Source organism: Pteronotus mesoamericanus, unplaced genomic scaffold (assembly GCF_021234165.1).
Source record: "Pteronotus mesoamericanus isolate MK-2021 breed Mesoamerican mustached bat unplaced genomic scaffold, CSHL_Meso_final scaffold_651, whole genome shotgun sequence".
NCBI lineage: Eukaryota > Metazoa > Chordata > Mammalia > Chiroptera > Mormoopidae > Pteronotus > Pteronotus mesoamericanus.
The window spans coordinates 12,987,565-13,009,873 of record NW_026555325.1 but is presented as its reverse complement, the minus strand read 5'-3'; the positions used below and the strand labels follow the sequence as shown (position 1 = coordinate 13,009,873).

At 34.0% G+C, this 22,309-nt stretch overlaps 1 protein-coding gene across 3 annotated transcripts in view; it reads right to left on the bottom strand.

Moving 5' to 3' along the window:
* EPC2 (enhancer of polycomb homolog 2) overlaps positions 1-22,309 on the bottom strand; it is a 113,117-nt gene that overhangs the window by 17,816 nt on the left and 72,992 nt on the right. For 2 of the 3 annotated variants that reach the window (XR_008528212.1, XM_054562454.1), the window contains exons 3-7: positions 20,163-20,308; positions 11,979-12,185; positions 5,032-5,180; positions 4,107-4,239; positions 1,761-1,952 (exon numbers count right to left, since the gene is read on the bottom strand). Coding sequence is in view for 2 of the 3 variants with exons in the window: in XM_054562454.1 (XP_054418429.1) it covers positions 1,761-1,952; positions 4,107-4,239; positions 5,032-5,180; positions 11,979-12,185; positions 20,163-20,308 (827 nt within the window). In the remaining variant the exon portion in view is untranslated. The remainder of the gene's footprint in view (positions 1-1,760; positions 1,953-4,106; positions 4,240-5,031; positions 5,181-11,978; positions 12,186-20,162; positions 20,309-22,309) is intronic. The other variant, XM_054562455.1, reaches the window with a different exon arrangement.

Here is a 22,309-nt window from a genome sequence, read left to right as displayed (position 1 = left end):
GTAAAATCTTGATTTTATAAGAGCCACATTCTAAATAACTGCCTCATGGAATACTGTCCAACTCCAGGTAAATACATACTTTAGCAACATGGGGATACCATTATAAAAATTACTGAGGGTTGTCAATGACCTAGTACAAGAACTTAGAGGAATCTAAAGGTTTCAAAATGCAATTTTCTTGTGGTGATGACAGCTGTGGACTATATGAATAAACGTAAGAATTTAGAAAAGAAATGAAGGTATCCTAACGCATGAGGAATATATGACTAGTACAGTATGTTGAGTGTGAGTGTGCCTCACTATCAGGGTGGATAGACTGATTCTAGCAATAAGAAAAAAGTTTCTATAGGTCATAGTATCCCCATGATATCATTCTTAAAGGGAATGTATAGTAAAACATTATAGGGTCTCTTTAATATTACCAATATAAGGCTATTATATATGTATTTATCTACCATGTCACATTCTGACTTAAAATTCTTCAATAATTTCCCAATATGTGTAACGTAGATAGAGACCACGTGCTACCTGGGTAGTACTTCAGGCATCATTTTATTCACCTTTTCTTCCTTTTATTGTTTTACGTTCCAGCAATGCCAAATTGCTAGCAGTTCTCCCTAATATGCTATTTTCTCTGCCTAGAGCCCTTCCCTACACTTTTTACCTGAAAAACTATATTTGTGAGGTCATTATTTCCTTTATTCTTTCAAAACGGTCATTTAATTAATGTTTCATGATTATTTAAAGCTCTGGCCTACGTCTAATTGGATGATCCCCTAAGTACTTTTCAAGAGCATCCTAAATTAAACACATCTTTGTGCACTGGTTACAATACACATGAATGCTAAAATATTATCTGAGGTAAAAAACTAAATCAGTGACAAAAGAGTAAAAATATATTATCTAGCTGAAGGACACATTTTATGTCAATTCTAGATTTTAAATAGTTACAAAAAAGGATTTTGTAAGCAGTCTTGCTTCCAAACATAGCTATGATGTTGGTTTTTAGAAAACATTTCTTTTTTAAAGCAAGTAAGTCAGAATGCTAAAATTTGATAAAGCTCATTTGTTATGGCAGTCTCTTTAGGTTGTCTGTACCATATAGAAAAGAAAAGAAAAAAGAAGAGGATATTGCCCGATCAGGTGCTAATTTTTTCAAAAAAGTGATCCTTTAATATATAAAGGTCTTGTTTTAGAAACAGAATTTATGAAAGTAAAATAAAGATTTTAATTACTAACAATTTTCTATAAAACCAAAGAATTATCTTCACAAGTTAAAATTTGAACTAGTTCTTTTAAATCTTGTTTATAATCCATAGTTATTGCCAAACAAATTAGCAAAATTAGCATTAAATTTGTAAAATGCAACACTGGCAGACTATGGTAAAAATGGAATTACTCTTGGTGAATATTTACAGCTACGTATTAAATATCTTAAAGCATAAATAATCTTTGGACCACTAATTCCATTACTAATAATCTCTTTTAAATAGAGGAAAAAGATAGATACTCATTTTTATAAAAGGGAAAACTGAAAAACACCCAAATTCTTCATAATAGAATAAATTCTATCCTACTGACAGAAAATAACAAGAAATAAATACCATTTCAGTGGCTAGATAAATGTGGCAATGTTTATGCTACAATCATTAGGTGAAGAAAACAAGAACCAAAACTCTAAAGATGTCAATTATGTTTTAAAATATAGCAATATAAAAGACTAGAAGGAAATGTTTTTAAAATAGTTTTAAAACAAGCACCTGTGGAAATTCATCTTCATCTGAGCTGTGAAAGTCATATTGCTTAATGTCACTCTTATTGATCACAGGCAATGTCTCAGGAGTGGGTTGCTGAGATGTTATCAAAGCCTCTGCTTTAGGCTTCTTTGGGTACTTCTTCTTTTGACGAACCACATCAGAAGCCTCTTCTTTCAAAGACAAATGATGAGGGTGCTGTTTACATGACGATTTTCCCCCCAAAGGAAGAAATGAAAATCATTTTAGAAATCATGAAAAACTATACTGCTCTTTGAAAAACATACATTTTTACCCAGGAGGTAATTTTATTTACTGTTTTTATTATGCAAAACTTATGTGATCATAAATTTTTAAATGTTTTACTTTCTGTAAGTTATGATAAAAAATAATTATGGTATTAAATTTGCTTTATATATTGTTATTAATACTTGTTAGTGATTTTTTTAATTGCTCTATTATGCAATCTGGCATTTAAGAAGTATTTAAATTCAATTTTAATTTTAAATCTCTGCACTAATGATGAAAATTAATGACTTTTTATTTTTAAAATAACTTGAACTAGATTATGAATTCATTAATTTGTTACTACTCTTATTTCTGACTTTTAAAAAATGTCAAATTTTTTGAAGAAAAAAGCTTATTAACTAGAAAAAAAACTTCACTTTTTGGAGTGTATAATTATTGCCTCAGTTGAGCAATAATCCAACTGTTCTCAAGTACTCCAGAGCTGTGTTGGTACTTCAGAGACCATCAGGCAGAAAGACTGGCTGATACAGTGGGTTTCCACCTCGCCCTCCCACCCCTCAATGCTCCTCCTCAACAGAACAGCTCTGTTTCTTTTTTAATATATCGACATTCCTTTTATAAAGGGGACCTACCACTTAAAAAAGTCTGAAATGACTGTTCTAAGCACCAATGTCCAAGCAATATGAAAAGTGTAAAAATATTTAAGTTGTATATTTTCCCAGGTAGTCCAGATTTTTGTTAAAACAACTTTAGGGTCAAAATGGTACATTCAATGAAAATGTTGCTTAAATGCCAAATTATTTAGTGAGATATAACTGTTTCATATAATGTGTACAGTTACAACACCAAAAAGAAAACCTGAACTTCTTAGAAACTACCTATATTTTAAGGTGGGATGTGCCACAAAGTGAATATAGTTAACTATGTGTAATATGGATGCAAAAATGGATGCAACCATATTTCTAAAAGTAGGGTTTAAACAGACTGGGTGTTTATTCTTAGAGATGATCTAAAAAAAAAAAAAAATCAGTATATAATAAAGGCTAATTCTGTCAGTAATTTTGGGTTGAGATTTTCATATTCTATGCCTACCAATCACATAGCTAGGAAAAGCACTGATTTATAAAAAATGGATTTTAAAAATGACTTGGAAAATGACATTTATTGCATTGATTACATTGTGGCTATAGAGGCAAGTGTAATTTAAAGGGAATCAGGTAGGTGGGCTAGATGCCTGTGATTAATAAGAAAGAACTCTGGTGTTTGAACTGACATGAGTTGAGTAAAGGAGTTTTCCTGCTCCACATTCTTCCTTGACCTTTAAGAATGAACCCATGAAAAATGAGGATTGTGTACATTTTTTAAAGATGAATTTTCCACAAACACCCTAAGTCACTTTTATATCTTGATACACAGTAAAGCTCTATATGGTCCAATGCTTCATTAATACCTGTTTCTTATTTAAATCTAAGCTCCTAAAATTGAAAGTCTTACTAATTTTTATATATCTATTGAATAATTAATGTGCCGAGTGAATACTGAATAAATAAAATTCTTTAGTCTAAGAGACTAAAGTAATTGTTGTATCTGACTTATCACTAGGAAGAAACTGTAAGCTAGAAGAGGACTTTTTCAAATCACAAAGAGTAGATAGCAATGGATAACTGCTGATTTGGCAATGATGACGACAAGAATAACTTTCAATAGTCTCAGTGAAGAAAGCTTTTATTTTAGATTTTGATCCCTGTCAGTATGATGCAGGATTTGTTAAGGCTAGCAGTAATAACTAAACTTTAACCTTATTCTCTACAGAAGCAGCATGCACAGTGCAAAGCACATCATCATCTTTGGTGTTAGACCTGGACTCAAACCTTGAATCTGTCACTTATTAGCTATTTGATCTAGTAGTCACACAGAAATAAAATCTATCTCAAAGGATTGAGTCATATGTACGTAAAATTCCCAGTAAAGTGTTGGCAAACAGTAAGAACTAAATACCTATTAATTACTTTCTTCTTTAACCCAGCTCTAATAAGACAACTTCAGCAACCAAAAATGTGAGATCGATATTACTATACATGCTTCTTCCCAGAAGATATTCACCTTAGTTTTACATTCTTGGACTTTGTGATGATTTCCATTATGAAGAGCTGCTGGAGTGGCATATAACTCTTTCTCTGATCGATTGATTTTCACTTCATTAAGGATTTCACCACCATAATCTCCCAAATGGTATCTTGAAAAGGTAATAAAATGTAAAAAAAGTGTTGCACAGTTTAAAAATAAAGAAGAAAAAACAATGACACCTCAATTAATTGGAACACAACTAATCAAATAAACCCAGTGATTAGATTCTTCTTAAAAGAGAAGACTTGCAGGAATAAAGCAGCTCATATCTGAGATTTAATAAACAAAACAAACCAAACCAAAACAAACAAAACCCTCCCTCCCCCAAAATCTCTAAGGTACACAGAAGATGAATTTCTTGTATATTTTACATTTTGAAACACTGGGACATGATGTTTAGAATGCTAACTTCAGGAATCAATAAAATTCTGTTATGTTTAGTACAGTCTAATTATGCAGAAAAATGACTATTACTTTAGAGAACACATTTTCAAAATACATTGAAATGAAAAAACGTTTTCTACCTAATCAGAAAAAAATAATCAATTAAACATTCATTTCCCTCAAACTTTGATTAATAGAAATTTTAATAAAGAAAATTGGATAAAATGATATCTAGGTTCTTTTCTAAATACAATTTAACAGTTCTGCAAAAAACAAGAAAAATTTAAGTGTATTAGATGATCTATACTACACACAAAAATATCCTCCAAATTTGCACTCCAAATTATAACAATCTGCTTAAAAAAAATTGTAACCACAATTCTTAAACCAAAAAACTTTTGTTAGAGAATCAATTTCAATCGCTTTAAATTTACCAAAAAATATCTCTCTCATCTGGTTATATTTTGCCCATCATTTGGCTAAAGCTGCCACTAGTATGTAATTGTAGCAATGTTACCTTTTTTCCACAACTTCTAAGGTTAAGTGCAATAATTCTCTTTTTGTTTTCTCTCTTCTCTTTATCATTTCCAAAATTGTTATGGCTCTACTAAACTCTCGTCTCAGTTTCAACATCTTTTCATAAGAGGCTTCATCATTCTTACGATTCTATTGAAAATAATGACAATTTAAGAAGAATAAACAATTACTCCAATTATCCACATTTCCAGCTTCATTCAACAAAATCTTATCAGATCCAAACTCACTGTATAAAAGCAAAATATTAAAAATGTTGAATGTAAAAAAATCACCTAAACAACGACTACATTAAAGAAAACTAACTCTGAAAATATTAGTAAATATCTTTCAATAAATTTTCAGGAAAAATGTTGCCAGCAACTGAAAAGATAGAATGACATAGAAGGGATAATTCCAATGTAACCAAATTTGTAAAAGTCTGCCTGAAACAAAACCTAGTGAGTAAATCAGGAAACGCAGTCCATTCATATTTTAGCAAGGTATTTTCCAATGACAGAGAGAAACAGTTCTGTCAAATCGAAGTTACCTAAAAATAGCTAAAATGGGTTTCTAGGTTCTATATACAATGAGAACATGCACAATAGGAAGCAAAGCTTCACTTCAGAAACTCAGATATAAAAAATTGGGAACTAAAGCACCTCAAGGAATGAGATTGTCATGATTTAGTGTAGTAATACCTCACTGCAGAGTAGAAAAGTGAGTTAGTGAAAATTCTGAGTTTCAGAGTATTGTTCAGAAATTTCTACTCTGATTTGTAGAAGGAATCTGAACCAACTTAAGAGTGACAGTCCTGTTTAATAACCAGGGAAGGCTCAGTTGAAATTAGCAGCATCAATTTGCATACAAAAATTACTGTTAATATAAAATATTTCATTCAATTAAATAGCCACAGAATACTTGCTTTATATTAGGCAAGGCACTATTTGTTTTAAAATGGACCATTACCATCCCTCATTCTACATGTCCAGACAGACTGCACACTTCCGCAATCTCTCCATCCTTACTAACACAGTATGACATTAAAAGGAACCGGAAGAAAGCCAGGTTTGTATTGGAGGATTAAAAAAATAAAACTTGAGAAAACATCAAAGTTTTACTCTTTTTTCCTTTTGTATATAGTTTCTTGTATTTGAAAATTAATCAGCACCTACAAAACATCACCTAAACTAAGTCCCATCAAGGTGCTGAATAGCAACTATTAAGAAACCTTATGTTAGTAAGTCATCCTCTTTCAAGAGGAAATTTATCTTTTTTCCCTTCATACTATGTGACAAAAGGTAAAATCTAAAGCATAATTTTAAGCATTTTTTTTGGTAAACAGGCAGCAATAATACCCTCCAACTGAAAAAAAATTAACGTTACCAAGAGCAAACATTAAAGTATCCACTCTGTGCAGGATATTGAGCATGTCCCCCATCCTCAGAAAGCTTAAAGTCTTATAAGAATGAGAGACATATAAATTCAAAATATAAAAATAATACAAGGCTACAAGCCAGCTGAACACTGAAAAGAGTACCAGATCCTTCATCTTGCTTCCCTCTTCACTAAGTTCCTCCTGGATTACGTACTTCTCTGCCCTGTTTTATTCATTCATTTCATGCTCTCTTTATGCCCAAATAACCACCTTTTCCTATTTTTTTCTTTACCCAGCCCAATCTTTTCTTTTTACTTTTTATTTTGAAATAATTTCAGATTTATAAAAAAAAGATACATAGTATAAAGAATTTCCATATATCATCATCCAGGTTGCCCAAATGTTAATATTTTCAGTTGCTTTATCTCTATGTATACAGGGTGGGGCAAGAGTAGGTTTACAACTGAGACAACAAAACAGTTTATTTTTATTATTATTTATTAATACTGTATTGTTTTCCATACAAACTGTAAACCTTTTGCCCCACCCTGTAAATATACATATACATGCACATGTTATATATTTATGTACATGCACATTGTTATGGACTGTATACTTGTGTCTCCTGAAACTTCCTATGTCGAAATTCTAACCTCCCCAATGTAATGGTATGTGGAGGTGGGATCTTTTGGAAGGTGATTAGGTTACCAGTGTGGATCTAGGAATGGATTAGTGTGTGTTGGGAAATGCCCTATCTGGGTTGAGGAAGTGTAGCCTCATTGACAAGCGAGAGGGCCCCAAGGCTGGAAGTAATCAAGGAGGCCTTGGGAAAATAGGCCACTGAGGACACAAAACCTGTCTCTCATCTCCCTGCTTGGCCCTGAAGGATGGCTGGTTAGTCCATGACAGGTAAGGCCCCTTGACGGAAGGGGCAACCTAAGAAAGGCACAGCCACATGGGCATCAGGGAAAAACTTGGGGACATGGAGAAAGGGCAAAAAGACCTGTACCCCTCACCTTGGGCTTTGATATGGCCAGGGTCCTCATTCTATCTGAAAGAAATGTCCCTATTTCCTGGTTACCTTGCTCTTCCCCCTGCCTGGCTCAGGCTTGAAACAACCCTGGAGACAGTCCTAAACTAGATCTGGTGGTTCCCAGGGAAAATCAGGCCTAGAAGTAAATTCTTTAAAGCATGTTTTGTTCTCCCCTCAAAAGCTATGATAACCAGCTCATGCTGGGAAAGAAATGTACATTATTCACAGACCCTGACCCTAAACCCCTTGGCGTCCTTATGTTTATGCCCTCATGTTTACTCATCTCATTTTAGACCCATGTAAATCGGTGTTTCTGCCATTTGTTTTCCTCAACATCATCTATTCTCTGTGAACATTAATATAATGATGTAATGAGATCACCTGTACATTCCTATTACCTAACCCCACTGGTAACTTTTTCAATAAAAGCCTTTGGAAAAAGGGGCTCAGCTGGCTTCTCCACTAGAGGGAAGAGACCTTTCCCCTCTCCTGGCAAACAGACAAGTTTTCTGGGACAATTCATTTTGTTTGCCTCCACCCATGACAATCCTGGGACAGGCTCTGCACGATCAGGGCTTAAGCTCCTGCCTCAGCTGGTGCTGAAACCCGGGACCTGAAGAGTCCCTCCCACAAGCGCTGTTATAAAGGAGAACCCAGAGAACTCTCTTGCCCCTTCTACCACCTGAGGGCACAGCAAGATGACCATTCATGAACCAGGAAGCAGGCCCTCACCAGACACCAAATCTGCTGGTACCTGAACTTCAGACCTCCTAGCCTCCAAAACTGTGAGAAATAAATGTTTGTTGTTTAAGCCACTCCGCCATCCAGTCTATTATATTTTTATTACAGTAGCCCTAATGAACTAAGATACATATACACATACGTATATAAACATATATAAATTATTAGCAGTAGTACTTTAAAGATTTTTTGAGGAAAATTTAAGCTATAATGCCCCTTTATCTCTCAACACATTCAAGTGTACTTTCTTAAAACAATATTCTCTTATATAACTGCAGTAAATTATTAAAATCAGGAAATTAACATGATGTAATCCTACTACCTTACAGATTTCATTTGTATTTCACCAATTGTCCCACTAATGTCCCTTATAGCAACAAATATAATTATTACATGTGTTTTTATATGCTTACATAACTGTTGCTATAAAGGGCATTAAGTGGGACCACAGTAATTTTTATAATTAAAATTCATTAAAATGTAATATATTCTTTTGTTCTGTCTGGGATCTGATTCTGGGTTAAAACTGCATTTAGTCGTCATGTTTCCTATAATATGAAATAGTTTTCTAATTTTCTATGTTGATCATGACCTTGCTATTTTTGGAGAGTAGAGAGCACTTATTTTTACAGAATTATTTCTCAATTTGGGTTTCTTTGATGTTTTTCCACAATTAAATTTAGGTTATATATTTTTAGTAGGACCCTAACAGAAAGATATATGGTATATCTTTCTCTTACCATATCACAAGTTAAATGATACCCATTTGTCCCATGAGTGCTGATGTTAACTTTGATCACTTGGTTAAGATGACATCTGCCAGGTTTCTCTACTCAACTTATTGTTTTTCCTTTTTTTAGTTAAAAAGTATGCTGTATAATTTTTGTCTTATTTTTCATCAAATCTCCCCCCACTAGTTGTGTATCCATTGATTCTAATGTTGCCTGAAACATTACTATGGTGGTTGCCAAATGGTGATTTTCAAACTGCATCATTCCACTGACATTTATAAGGAAAAGTGTAGCTTTCTCTTTATCTATCTGTGTATCAATCACTCATTCACCCACCCATATATATCAGTATGGACTCATGTCACTCATACTCTTTAGGTTATCCATTATGCTCATTTAGACACTCAAACTTTCCCAGCCTCCTTCAAGCTGGCTCCTGAGACCTTCTGACATGGCTCCAACATGCTTCCATTTTCAATCACATTCTTACTTTCTGGTATAGCAGAATGTTCCAAGTTTATGTTTATACTTTTCCAGCCTCAGACCTGGAATCAACCATTTTTCTAAGGAGCCCTGGTTCCTTTTATGAAAAATGTTATTTAAAATCACAATCTATGTGCAAAACATGACCATTGCTACTGAGTCACTGCTTCTAGACCCTCTCAGAGAACAAAGTTAGGAAATATGTATGTAATATATGTATGCACATACAAGTGCACAGATTTGTATCTATGTCTAACTATATCAATATATTAAAATCCATGAGTTCATACTGATACCTTTCCTACATGCTTTTAAGGTGACCCTACTCCCTGAGTTCAAATCCTCTCATTCCTCTTACCCTTCCTTACAGGTGTCTCTGTTCAGGTAGGGCCAATTCTTTTCTTCTTATTCCAGTAACATACAGTTCTGACCTACTGCCAAATCTCTAGGGAAATGGTTCTCAAACTGCTGCGCTTTAGAATTAACTAGATCTTTCTGTAACCAAGGATAATTCACAGGTGATCATTATGTGCAGCCAGACTGAGAACCACTACTGTGAGTGTTTCTTCTCCTGTTTGTCTTGCTTCTTCTGGGCCACAAAGAGGGGGGAGAGAAGGCACAGACACTAACAGTTGCATCTCTGGGGTTAAACACATTAAATGTATATGCTGATTCAAGACTTCCCAATCAGTGCATTCAGACTTGCTGGTGCCTTAAGATTATCTTATTTAAGAACATCCTAAAGTACGTAAGCACTCCCAAATTAAATATTAGTTTGGTGAATTAAAATTAAATTCTAGACTACCAAACAAATATTTCAAAAGTCCCTTACTTTGTGTTTGCATCATCTATACAAGTGTTTTCAATTTTGTGGGACTAGAAAAGGAAGCAGAGAATCTTTATTAGCTGTATTCATTTTTGCATATCTCAATGCTTGCCCACCTCCTAAACATCCCAGGGGATGGGGGTAAGGGGCTCATTGTTTACTGCTTTCCCAACTTTCTCAATTTGAAACACATAAACATTTCTAACCAGCAATAGTAGCCATGAAGGGGAACAGTCTTTCCTTCCACAACTAAAAACAAAGAGGAATAAAAAGACTACTGGAAAAGAAATACACCACCCTGCAGAGGAATATGAAAGTAACAGGTAAGAGAAGGGGTAGGAATCAAGAGTGCCAGGAAAAAGCTGGACTAGTTAGTGACGAAGCATCTAAACATAGGGATCCATTATGAGCAATTCTCAATATGCACTGGTTAAAAAACAGTGATTTAACCTGTTTTAAAACACATTTAAACATTTAGAATATTGTTTAGATGTGAAAAGTATTTCTAATTTTAAATACTTCATACTACTCACAAAAAGTCAACCAATAGTACTTTTCCTTCAAAAGACATTGCTAAATCTTTGTTTTGCAATATATTTAAATTAATTACATTTCTTTTAAAAAGCAATTGGCAGTTCAAATTTTTTAGTCATTCAGATAACCTTTCCTTCCTCAGGTCCAATGGTTTATATTTATAAAGTTTTACTCTATTTACAAACTTATCACAGTCTCATCTTTTCTACGACACTAAATCTTCATATAATATCTTAGATTTCCTTTGCTCAGAACTAAAATGCCAAATTGAAAACTCAGCCTTGGTTAGAGTTTTCCAAGTGTAGAATGTCATCTACACTTGGGAGATCCTAAAAAGAGTTATATAAACTCTGATTGTTAACCAGTGGGAGAGTTTCTCCTAAATATACTATCCCTGACAGCTGTTACGCTTCCCAGCTGTTATATTAACAGCTAACAAGGACAAGCTTTCAATGTTAGAAAAAACAGGAATCCACAGAAAATGTTTTGTCTCCAATTATAATTCCTCACGGTTTTTACTTTTATATGTTCTTACTATTTTACAATGCTCGAGAATGTATTAGGATGTGTGGGGTTTACTGTTAATTATGAGAAATGGAAGGCAGTGAATAACTACTAAAATAATGCTTTCTTCTATACCACATCATTCCACAGCATGAGACCTTTTTCTCTTAATATTCTGGCTCACACTGCTTCTGAAAGCCAGATGGGGATGAGTTCATCAATCTGAAATCTGACACAACTGACAACTCATAAAAAGATCCTTCTGTGTTACTTATGACTGTTGGCAGAAGAGGCCTGAAAATGAACCTTTCCCTAGTTCCCATGACCCACTAGTAGCTAGAGGCAGTAAAGTCCATAATTAATTAACAGTTTCAAAGGAACTGTAAGCTTTTAAGCTTCCCAAATAAAGGATATATATAGGATGTATAGTTTAATTAAGAATCAAAACTTCCAAGGTACACGAAGACCTATAATTCCTCATATCACTTCAACTGCATGTCTAAAATGGTATGATCAGTAGGTATATAAAGGGCATAGATTTAGATACAACTGGTCAATAGAAGCTATTAAAGAGCGGAATTTCTAACATAAAGCTCAACAATATCATCAGCACCCCTTTATGTTCAAAGTATTCAAAATTATTCGAGTTATTACCAGAAAAAGAAATACTAGTCTTAAATACAATTAAGCTATATTCAATTAAATCTAATTTGCACATTACCTTTCGAGTTTGCATTTTCTCTGTTCTCCTCCGAAAGGCAACGTAAGGATCATTGTTAGTAGAGCCATCTCTTTTCTCTTGTTTTATCTGAGGAATGAGAGATGGCCCCCTGCAGTTTTTACGTTTTCTCACCCAGTAGTCATATACCGCTTTAATAAGGTAATCATCTTCATTTAGCAGCAGTTTTGCTTCTTGAAGTGTTACAAGCTAAATTAAACAAAACAAAACACATATACCAACAACAATGTTTGAAAAAGAGAAATCAAGTTAAATGATACCTATCGAACAAATGTGGTAAGTCTAGCAATTATGATCAGATATCATGATAGCAGAAAACACAATTCAATTCAATTGAACAAAAGATTTATTAATAATGAGCTTTATCTGAAAATTTACTTTTTTCCCTTGAGAAGTAATGAGTACCACCAGTTAAAATATTTAAGAAGCCTGGATGAGTTATAGTTGGGAAGACTACAACCAATCTTTGCCTCAGGTAAATCTTATACTAGAAGACCTCAGAGATCCTTCAAAATTTTGATAGTCTACGTATGATTCTATACATTTGAGGATCTACTAGTTTTCAATAGACTCCTAACTCCTTTCTGTGTTTTTGTTTATCAACAGAATCTAGAAGATATAGGTTTCTTTTTATCTCTCTTTAAAATAAAAGATAAATACAGAGTGTGCAAAAGTAGGGTTAGAGTTGTTTGTATGGAAAATGATAAAGAATAAACTGTTTGGCATACTCATAACTGTAAACCTACTTTTGCCTAAACCTCTATGCTCTAATTTATTGCAGCTAAATATATAACGTCTGTTTTGAAATTGTAAAAGGACAAACTGTTAGCATGCTTCCTGAAAATTCAACGCCATTTTGAATTTCCGGTACTAATTACATGTAAAAGCAATTCCTTTATCCAAGCCGGTTAGGTACTTGAGTCTTTGTTCTCAACACTCATTCTGCTAATGACATTGTTACGTCTCCTCTGTGACAGTTTCCTAAGAGTGTTCCTCTAGGAGCTGACATTGGTATCTCAGGGATCTATCTGCTCCTTTATCAAAGCAGCCAGTATGATAGGAACATATTTCAAACTAACATTTGTAAAAATTTGCTTGGTCACATCTGTTTCCTTGTTCCTCGTGAAAACTGGATAGAACAATCAACTTTAGCAGAATGGATTTGGGGTTATACAAATCCATTTACAGTGAACTTCAGAAAAAGATCATGGAGGAGTTTTAGGGCTGGAAAGCTTCAATGAAGTGAAACTATCTCAATTTTTTTTTTTTACTTGTATCATTTTAGAGATTAAGATTAATTTCAAAACAGGTTGAGATAGCTCCTAAAAAAAAAATGTTTCCCTGAAACCTGGAAATGAAGGGAAAATTTTCTCACTCAAATTATAAGATCAACATATGAATTATCTGTTGGGCCTTATGAAGTCATCTGAAGAAGGCATGACCCACCAAATAAATTACGCCTATGATCTGACTTATATTGGTATAACTTCATGGAATAAATGGAATGATCATTTGGACTTCCAGTCCTATGACAGTGGGGCTCATTAGAGGATTTCTTATATAATTTGGTTGCCAAGATAGTGTTACCACAGAAGGAGAATACACTGACAATGAAAACTCAAGTATTTTAGTTCATGTCACAGTTACATTTAGTGCATTAAAATTATAGGTGGTCATTTTTAATTTATTCAGTGTCTCAGTGGAGTCAGCTTAACAGCATCTGAGAAGCTGAAAAATTTAATCTTTAAAGTGGCAGGTCAGAGCCTGGAAAAAGACCAAACCAAAAGAATCTATTTACTAACATCAACTTTATTATTTTTTAAAAAGAATTTATTTATTCTTAGAAGGGAGGGGAGGGGGAAAGAGAGAGAGAAATATCAATGTGAGAGAGACATATTGCTCGGCTACTCCTCCAATGCACTCCAACGGGGGACCAACCCTACAACCCAGGGATGTATCCTGGCTGTAACCGAATGGGTGACCTTTCACCTTGCAGGACAATGCCCAACCCACCCGATCAAGGTTTCAAACTTCAATTTTAAAAGGACACTTTCCCACTGCTGGTTGAAGTTCTCTGGAATGGTGATGTATGCCTCCAAAGTCTACAAGGACAGTAGTACAGTAAGAATCAAGCTTTGTGGCTCTAATAGAATTCCACCTCATGCTGACAGCATCAAAGCATCACTAGCCACTCTCATGTGCTCTGGGGACCAAGGGAAATAATGCTGTGGTTATGCTATACATACTTTAGTTGTTTGGTCATTCTGCTTTGGATAAAATTTTACCACCTTTACTAATTAAATAAAAAACTTAACCTAACGTTACAGTGGGAAGGATTGGATTCTTTCCATCAACCTGCAGAGCAGTAGTGAGTTTCTTACATAACAATACTATCAAAATAACACTGCTTCCTATCCATATGCTGCCTCAGATTTTCTTCTCTGGTGCTTCTTGCTCCTGCTAGAAATATTCTCCTGCCTGGTTGTTAAGTATCCTCTTTGTATTTCAGGTCTTAAGAATTCAATACACAATTTACAGTTAAACATCCTGACATTTCTTTCCAGTGTTAACTGTATTTTCTTAGTTGACTGCTGTTTTTATGTTGTCATACAGCAAAATTTTATTTTATTGAATAACCTTGGTTTTAATCATTCTGTAAAAATTATCTGTAGCTATTCTAAGGCAGCTAGTATCAATGCATTACCATTATCAATGTGACACCATCGATTTGAGTGGGCAAGAACTATTTGCAGATAAAAGTAGTCCCAAATTATGTTGCATGATTAAAAACCTACAAAATCAGAATTCTACTACTTTTGAACCTCAGAAAAAGTTCTGCCATTTAGCACTTTGTCTACTAGAAAGTAGTAGGAACCAGTATTTAACTGGCAAAGCATTTGGGGTATATTTACTATTCCTAAAGCAGCTCTGAGTTGTTTGATTTACTTGATTTACTTACTTTGGGGGAAGGGAATGGTGAGATTAAAAATTATCCTACCATATGGTTTTTTCTTCTAGACTGCTTACTAGCTCCATGAGGGCAAGGATCATTTAGTGTGTTTATAAACAAAAGTCATGATCTAGCAATTTCAATAAATACATTTTTAATACACAAATGAGTAAATTACATGTAAAAATCAATGTTTTCTATATATAAAATAGCCAATTAAGCAATAAGTAGTTAATAATCACCAACCAGCAGCCCACCATTGTGTTATGGGTTGTGAGGAACATAAGTAAAAAAAAATTTAAGAAAAATCCACTACCTAAAGAAACTTACAATATGGCAAAAAAGGAAAAGTAAGACAAATATAAATTAAACAATAAGAAAACAATGTAAGAATTTTAGAACTGAGTATTAGTGAAGTAAGATACAGGACAGAGTCACAAGAACACTCTCCGAAGTGCCTGCAGCAGTAGCCTACTATATAAGAATGAATTCACAGGACAGATACTGAAGAGCAACAAATGAGATGTAGAGGAGCAATGGAAGAGGAGATGAAGACAACAACAATCAGGAAATGTGGAGGTCAACAGCATCCAACACTACAGGGATATTAAGTAGGATGGACGCTGAAAAGAGGCTCTTGGATAACAGTAAGAAGGTCACTTGCTGGCAGACTTTATGCAATTTCTATAAACTGAAATGGATTGTGGTGGCTAATCTTTTGAAAATTTAACTGTGGCAGAAAAAGGAGAGACATCAGCTGGTAGTTTATTAGGAAAGACAGCGTCAACTATAGGGACCCTTGGCACATTTTGGGGCAAAGAGAGAAAGATTGCAGAAACGAGAGAAGAGACAACTGAAAATGAAACATTCAAGGAATATGAAGGTACACAAGGAAGACTAAGAATTAGAAACTTAGGGGCTAAAGGAAAGGTCTAAAAAACAGACGATTCTGAGTTTTGTGAGTCACTGGAGAGAGAAGGAATATAGTACAGCATCATCTGGAGTTGAAAGTAAATGAGATTTTGGAAAGCTTAAAGTTGAAAGGTCTATAGGCCAATAGGCAGCAGGAAAAAAGAAAATCCTGAAACCTGAAAAAGATGTCAAGACTAAAGGTATATGTACTCTTATACCCACAAAAAAGCTTGCTGAGGTGCTATCTCCCCAAAATACATAGGTTAAGAAATTCAAGAAAAGAATATCAAGAAACTCTGATGTTTTCAGGAGTTGAATAAAAAGTTGGCAAAAGAAAATTAGAAGGAATGGTCATAAAAAATATTAAGAAAAACTAGATGGGAATGATTTGTATTCTAAAGACCAAAGATAATGACAATCAAGAAATAAGAAGAGATCAAATTAGGCAAAAGGAGGGGGAAAGAAAATAATCACAGCATTTGGCAACAGTTTTCACTAATGACTTCATTACAGTAACCTCCACAGAATGATGGGGGCAAAAGCTTTACCCCAGTCTACTTTTTGTGTCTTTCTCTACTAACCTAGTAAGTATTGTTTTAATCACAAACCTGATTCCTTGCCCTTGAAACTGGTCCTATGCTATTCCCCCAAAAAGAGAAATAAAGAAATCCACAAATTCACACAACAGGGACTGGGATGGGGACAGCCTTCTGGTATCTTTAATCCTTGGTTCTATTAACAGAACCACTACCCTGTTCCTATGACAAAACTTCCACCTTCATCTCCACTGCTGAAAGCAGATTCATGCTATCATGGCTAAGTCCAGCCTGTTTATTTAGGCTAGAAGCTTGTCACTGAGTAAAGAGAACTAAAATAGGATAATGCTGATTGTATGTGTAGAGTTAATTGCATTGTTTCCATGCTTTTTGGTTTATTCTGCCCCAACTAACAAGATAAGCTCAGTAAGATGAGACCTTCTGTCATGGCTCCTGTTCACCTGAGCACTAAACAAATATTACTGATTGAATGAAAAGAAACAAATGAGAGAACAGAGGGGTGAAGGCTTTGGACGAACATAATTTCAGCCACCGAGAATAATGTCTGCACAATCATGGAAAACAGTAGAAAGAGCAAAAGACTGATCAAGCCTAAGATTGCTAGGAAAATTTGTATATAAAGAAAAATTGAAACTGTATCTGATGCCAGTGATCAAAATCCTAGAAAAACTGTGAACATTAACTATAATGAATATCAATTTGATAATTAAAAGAAATCTCCAATGGGGGAAAAAAAACATTTTCTCAAAAAGCTAATTAGGTTGAATTTTACAAAATTCAGTTTTGAATGTATTTCTTTGGATAGTACACTAAATTTACTTTCCATCAAAATAGGGATAAAAGGCTGGTAGGAAGGCTAAATATGCAACAAAATAACTTTACAAAGCAAAAGTTTTTAGAAATGTTCTGTAAGCTGGTAATGCCTCTGGAATTCACAGGACTTAAGTGGGAGGTAAGAACAATTAAGAGATCTGCATGGGTCAAACAGTGAAAAATTTTAAAAGTCTATTTTTAAGACGTTTGTATCTGTAACTTCTTACTACATTAATAACTTACCATATCAATATATCACAAAGGTATACAAACAATTATTTTTAAAGATAGTTTAGTTTTAAAATCTAATTATAATATCAACGCTTGCTTGTCCTGGCTAGTGTGGCTCAGTAGATTGAGCGACGGCCTGTGAACCAAAGGGTTGTTGGTTCGATTCCTAGTCAGGGCACATGCCTGGGTTGCAGGCCAGGCCCCCAGTAAGGGGCACGTGAGAAGCAACCACACACTGATGTTTCTCTCCCTTACTTCCCCTCTGTCTAAAAATAAATAAGTAAAATCTTAAAAACAAACAAAATACATGCTCATTATAGTAAATTTGGAATCCAGAAAAACAGAAAAAAAAACCCCACAAAAATCACCAGTAATTCCATTACTTCAATATAACCATTTTTGGCATTTTGTTAGACTTTCTTGTTCTTTTAATTCTATGCACAAATATACATGTAAAGGCTTTAAATAAACCACAGAGTTTTCCACTAAAGCAATTCTGTATCCTGTGTTTGAAACCTAACATAAACAATTACTTGTGGCATTAGATATGATTCAAAATAATGATTTTAAATGCCTGTATGATATCCCACCATAAAGACAACTTGTAGGTTATTCTGAACATCATTGTTTAAAAATTTTTTATATTTTCACTGATTATTTTTCTTGAGAATAATTCTTAGAGGTAAGATTACTATATCAACAGGTATAAACATTTTATACCTGACATTTGCTGCATAAATGCTTTCCAGAAAGGCCATACCATTTTAAATTCTCTACCATATAAAAGCTCACTAAGGAAAATTCTTTAGGACTTTGTGAATAATATTCTATTCACTTAAAATTTTAAGTAATATATACATAAGTAAATTAAAATACTTTTAAAATAATTAGAGACCAGCCAAGATGGAGGTATAGGTAGAAACACTTCACTTCCTCGCACAACCAAGAGAAGGATAACAAATTTAAAAACAAAACAACAACCAGAACTGCCAAAAATTTAGACTGCATGGAAGTCTGACAACCAAGGTGTTAAAGAAGAAATACTCATTCAGACTGGTGCACCAAGACAAAGGAATATGGCCCAAAATAAAGAACAGGTCAAAACTCCAGAAAAAGAACTAAGCGATGAGGAGATGGACAACCTATCAGATGTACAGTTCAAAATACTGGTAATCAGGATGCTCACAGAAATGATTGAGCATGGTCGCAAAATGAAGGAAGAAATGAAAGCTATTACAAAGTGAAATAAAGGAATATACAGGGAACCAACAGTGAAGGGAAGGGAACTGGAACTCAAATCAACGATTTGGAACAAAAGGAAGAAATAAACATCCAATGGGAACAGAATGAAGAAACAAGAATTCAAAAAACTGAGGAGAGGCTGAGGAACCTTTGGGACAACTTTAAACGTTCCATCATCTAAATCACAGGGTGCCAGAAGGAGAAGAGGAAGAGCAAGAAATTGAAGACTTACCTGAATAAATAATGAAGGAAAGCTTCTCCAATCTGGAGAAAGGACTAGTATACATGCAAGCCAGGAAGCTCAGAGAGTTCCAAATAAGTTGGACCCAAGGAGGAATACACCAAGACACATCATAATTAAGTTACCCAAGATTAAAGGAGAGAATCTTAAAGGCAGCAAGAGGAAAGGAGAGTTACCTACAAAGGAGTGCCCATAAGACTATCAGCTAATTTCTCAAAAGAAACCTTACAGGCAAGAAGGGGCAGGGAAGAAGTATTCAAAAATCACGAAAGGCAAGGACCTATACCCCAAGATTACTCTATCTAGCAAAGCTATCATTTAGAATGGAAGGGCAGATAAAGTGCTTCCCAGACAAGGTAAAGCTAAAGGACTTCAGCATCACCACGCCATTCTTACATGAAATGTTAAGGGGACCTATCTAAGAAAAGAAGATGATCAAAACTAGAAACAGTAAAATGAGAACAAACTCACAACTATCAACAACTGAACATAAAAAAACAAAAACAGAAACTAAACAAACAACTCGAACAGGGAAAGAATTATAGAAATGGAGATCACATGGAGGGTTACTGGTGGGGAAGGGGAAGGGGAGAATATGGGAAAAAGGGACAGGGAATAAGAAACATAATTGGTAGGTACAAAACAGACAGGAGAAGGTTGAGAATAATGTAGGAAAAGGAGAAGCCAAAGAACGTACACATACGGCCCATGAACATGAACTAAGGGCGATGGGGAATGCTGGAGGGTTGGGGGAGTGCAGGATAAAGGGAGAAAGAAATGGAATAACTATAATAGCATTATCAACAAAATATGCTTTAAAAAAAGAAAAAATAGAGTGCATTAATATAAATCTGAGCAACTGAGCAAGATTTGGTATGAGCTATCTGCCTTAGAGACCCAACCAAGCAAATTTAGCTACTGAAGCACCAAGAAGACAGACCTATGAAAAGAATCTAGAAGATAATATAATATTGTAACTAGCATTGTTTTAATATCCAAACAATAAAAAAAGTCAGAACAGTACTCTTCATACTCCCATTCAAAGAAATTATTCTTAAGTACTCAGTTCAAGAAATACTGTAAATAAAAATTCTAAGATGTCAGGAAAAGAAATGCAAAAGACAGTAAACTGCAATATATGTAGGTCTAAAGAATATGTAAAATAAAGCTACTAACTGGATTAACTGTAAGACAAAAGACATTTTTACAATGTACAGTACCTGATTAGAACTGGCTTTTTCAAGTCTGTCAATCATAATTTCAAATTGCAAAGGCTTAATTTCCATCTTTCTGTTAAGTCTATTTAATAAGGTCTCATCTTCTGAATCCATATCATAATCTGGTTGCTCGTTGTCTAAATTGAAGGCTAGAAAAGAAAAGAAAAAGTTTTCAAACTAAGAAAAAAATAGTTATACAGTGTTTATATTTGACCACAGAATACTCCTGAACTATAATGCATTTACCAAAGAGGAGCTCATGAGCAGACATCTAAAAGTTTGTTTCAGAGATAAAGGGAACAATGGCAAAAAATAAAATTTTAATTCATATATAAAGTTTAATAAAATAGCAAAAATTTATTTCAAAAAGTTCAAAAATACATGCTAAAATATAAAATAGCAATTAAAAAAGATACATCTTTATCAAGACAATAATTTGGCAGCACAATGAAAAGCTATGAAACAAAATGGCATTTCAAATCATTAAGGATAAAACAGATTATTTAAAAAAGGAATTAGAAATAAATGATGGTTTGTACATAAACTGAAGCCCTGAGAATGAATGACAATGATGTATGTATACTGATATGAAAAGAAACCAATCTTCATAAATATTAAGTGAAAACATCTAAGGTACAAAATAGAGTATATAGTGCAGTAAGTTATATTTTTAAAAGGGTAAGGAGTGTGAGTCTGTGTGTGTGTCTATGTATATAAATGCACTGAATATTTTTAAAGGATACTGGTAATACTTCTCCACTTCTAGAATTGGAATGTTAAGTAGGAGTTCAAGGATAGTAGAGAGAATTTAAAATTTCTCTTTGTTCCTTTTAAAATCTCCCCTTTATTTTAAATATAAAGTATTTTAAGATTTAAAAATAGAGGTTTTTAAGCATGTATATGTATTAATTTTTAAAATATGAATGCAGAAAAAGAAAGTGCCACAAAGTATGTGTTGAAATCACACGTCAAAATTTTGCATCAGGCAATGAAAGAGATACCTATCACCAAGAGGCAGTTTATTTAAAGGCTGCCTACATATCAGTGTATAAATGAGTATCTCATAGTCATGCTGTGTGAAATGTCCAGCCATTCTCAGATTCAGCATGATATTCTTAAAGGTAGTTTATAACACAGTAACAGATGTGTATATTTATATATTTGAGTAAAAGCTGTCCCCAACTACAGATAGTACTGGCGGACATAAAATATTTAAAGGTAGCCCTGGCTGCTGTGGCTCAGTAGATTGAGTGCTGGCCTGTGAACCAAGAGACTGCCTATTTGATTCCCAGTTGCGGGCACATGCCTGGGTAGCAGGCCAGATCCCCTAGTTCAGGGCACGAGAGAGGCAACTGCACATTCATGTTTCTCCCCCTCTCTTTCTCTCTCCCTTCCCCTCTTTCTGGAAATAAATAGTCTTTAAAGAATGTATTTAAAGGCAAAAATAACTGATTATAAAGTAAATGACTGTATCGCAAAAAACCTGAACTGTGGCTAATTGTTTAATAAAACTGTTCCACTATATAAAAACAACAAAAACGAGAATAAATTTTAGCTAAAATAACCTTATATAGCACTTAACAGGGGTCTAGGAGTGTTCCAAGTGCTTTATACACACGAAATGATCACAATCACCCTAAGTGGTTGGTAGTATTTCATTCCTAAAGAGACTTACATTCTAAAATCTGCAAAAATTTTATTGTATTTAACCTGTATCACGTAGTATAAAAAAAATGATGCTCTGTACATAAACTGAGGCCATGAGAATGATTAATAAATCAAGTTATAGTTATTCATGAAATAACAATGCAGATTATTTTATAAGTATGACTGATTCACTTAAAATAGTCCTGAAAATAAAATTATCTTCCTTCTCTTGATTCACTGTTTTTATTCCTGAAAATAGCAATAATTCACAATTATGTTTTTAAAAAAATTCAATCACCATCAAATTCAATGACAGATGATATGGATCCTTAAACCATGTAGATTCACTAAAAATTAATGTATATGAAGTGATGTTGTGTTTGTAAATTCACATAATGACAGTTGATGATCTGCCATTAGTCCACAGACTAATAAAAATTAATAAAATATGGTTATCTAATACAACCAGAAGACATGTTAGAGGAAGATAAGTTTAAAAAATG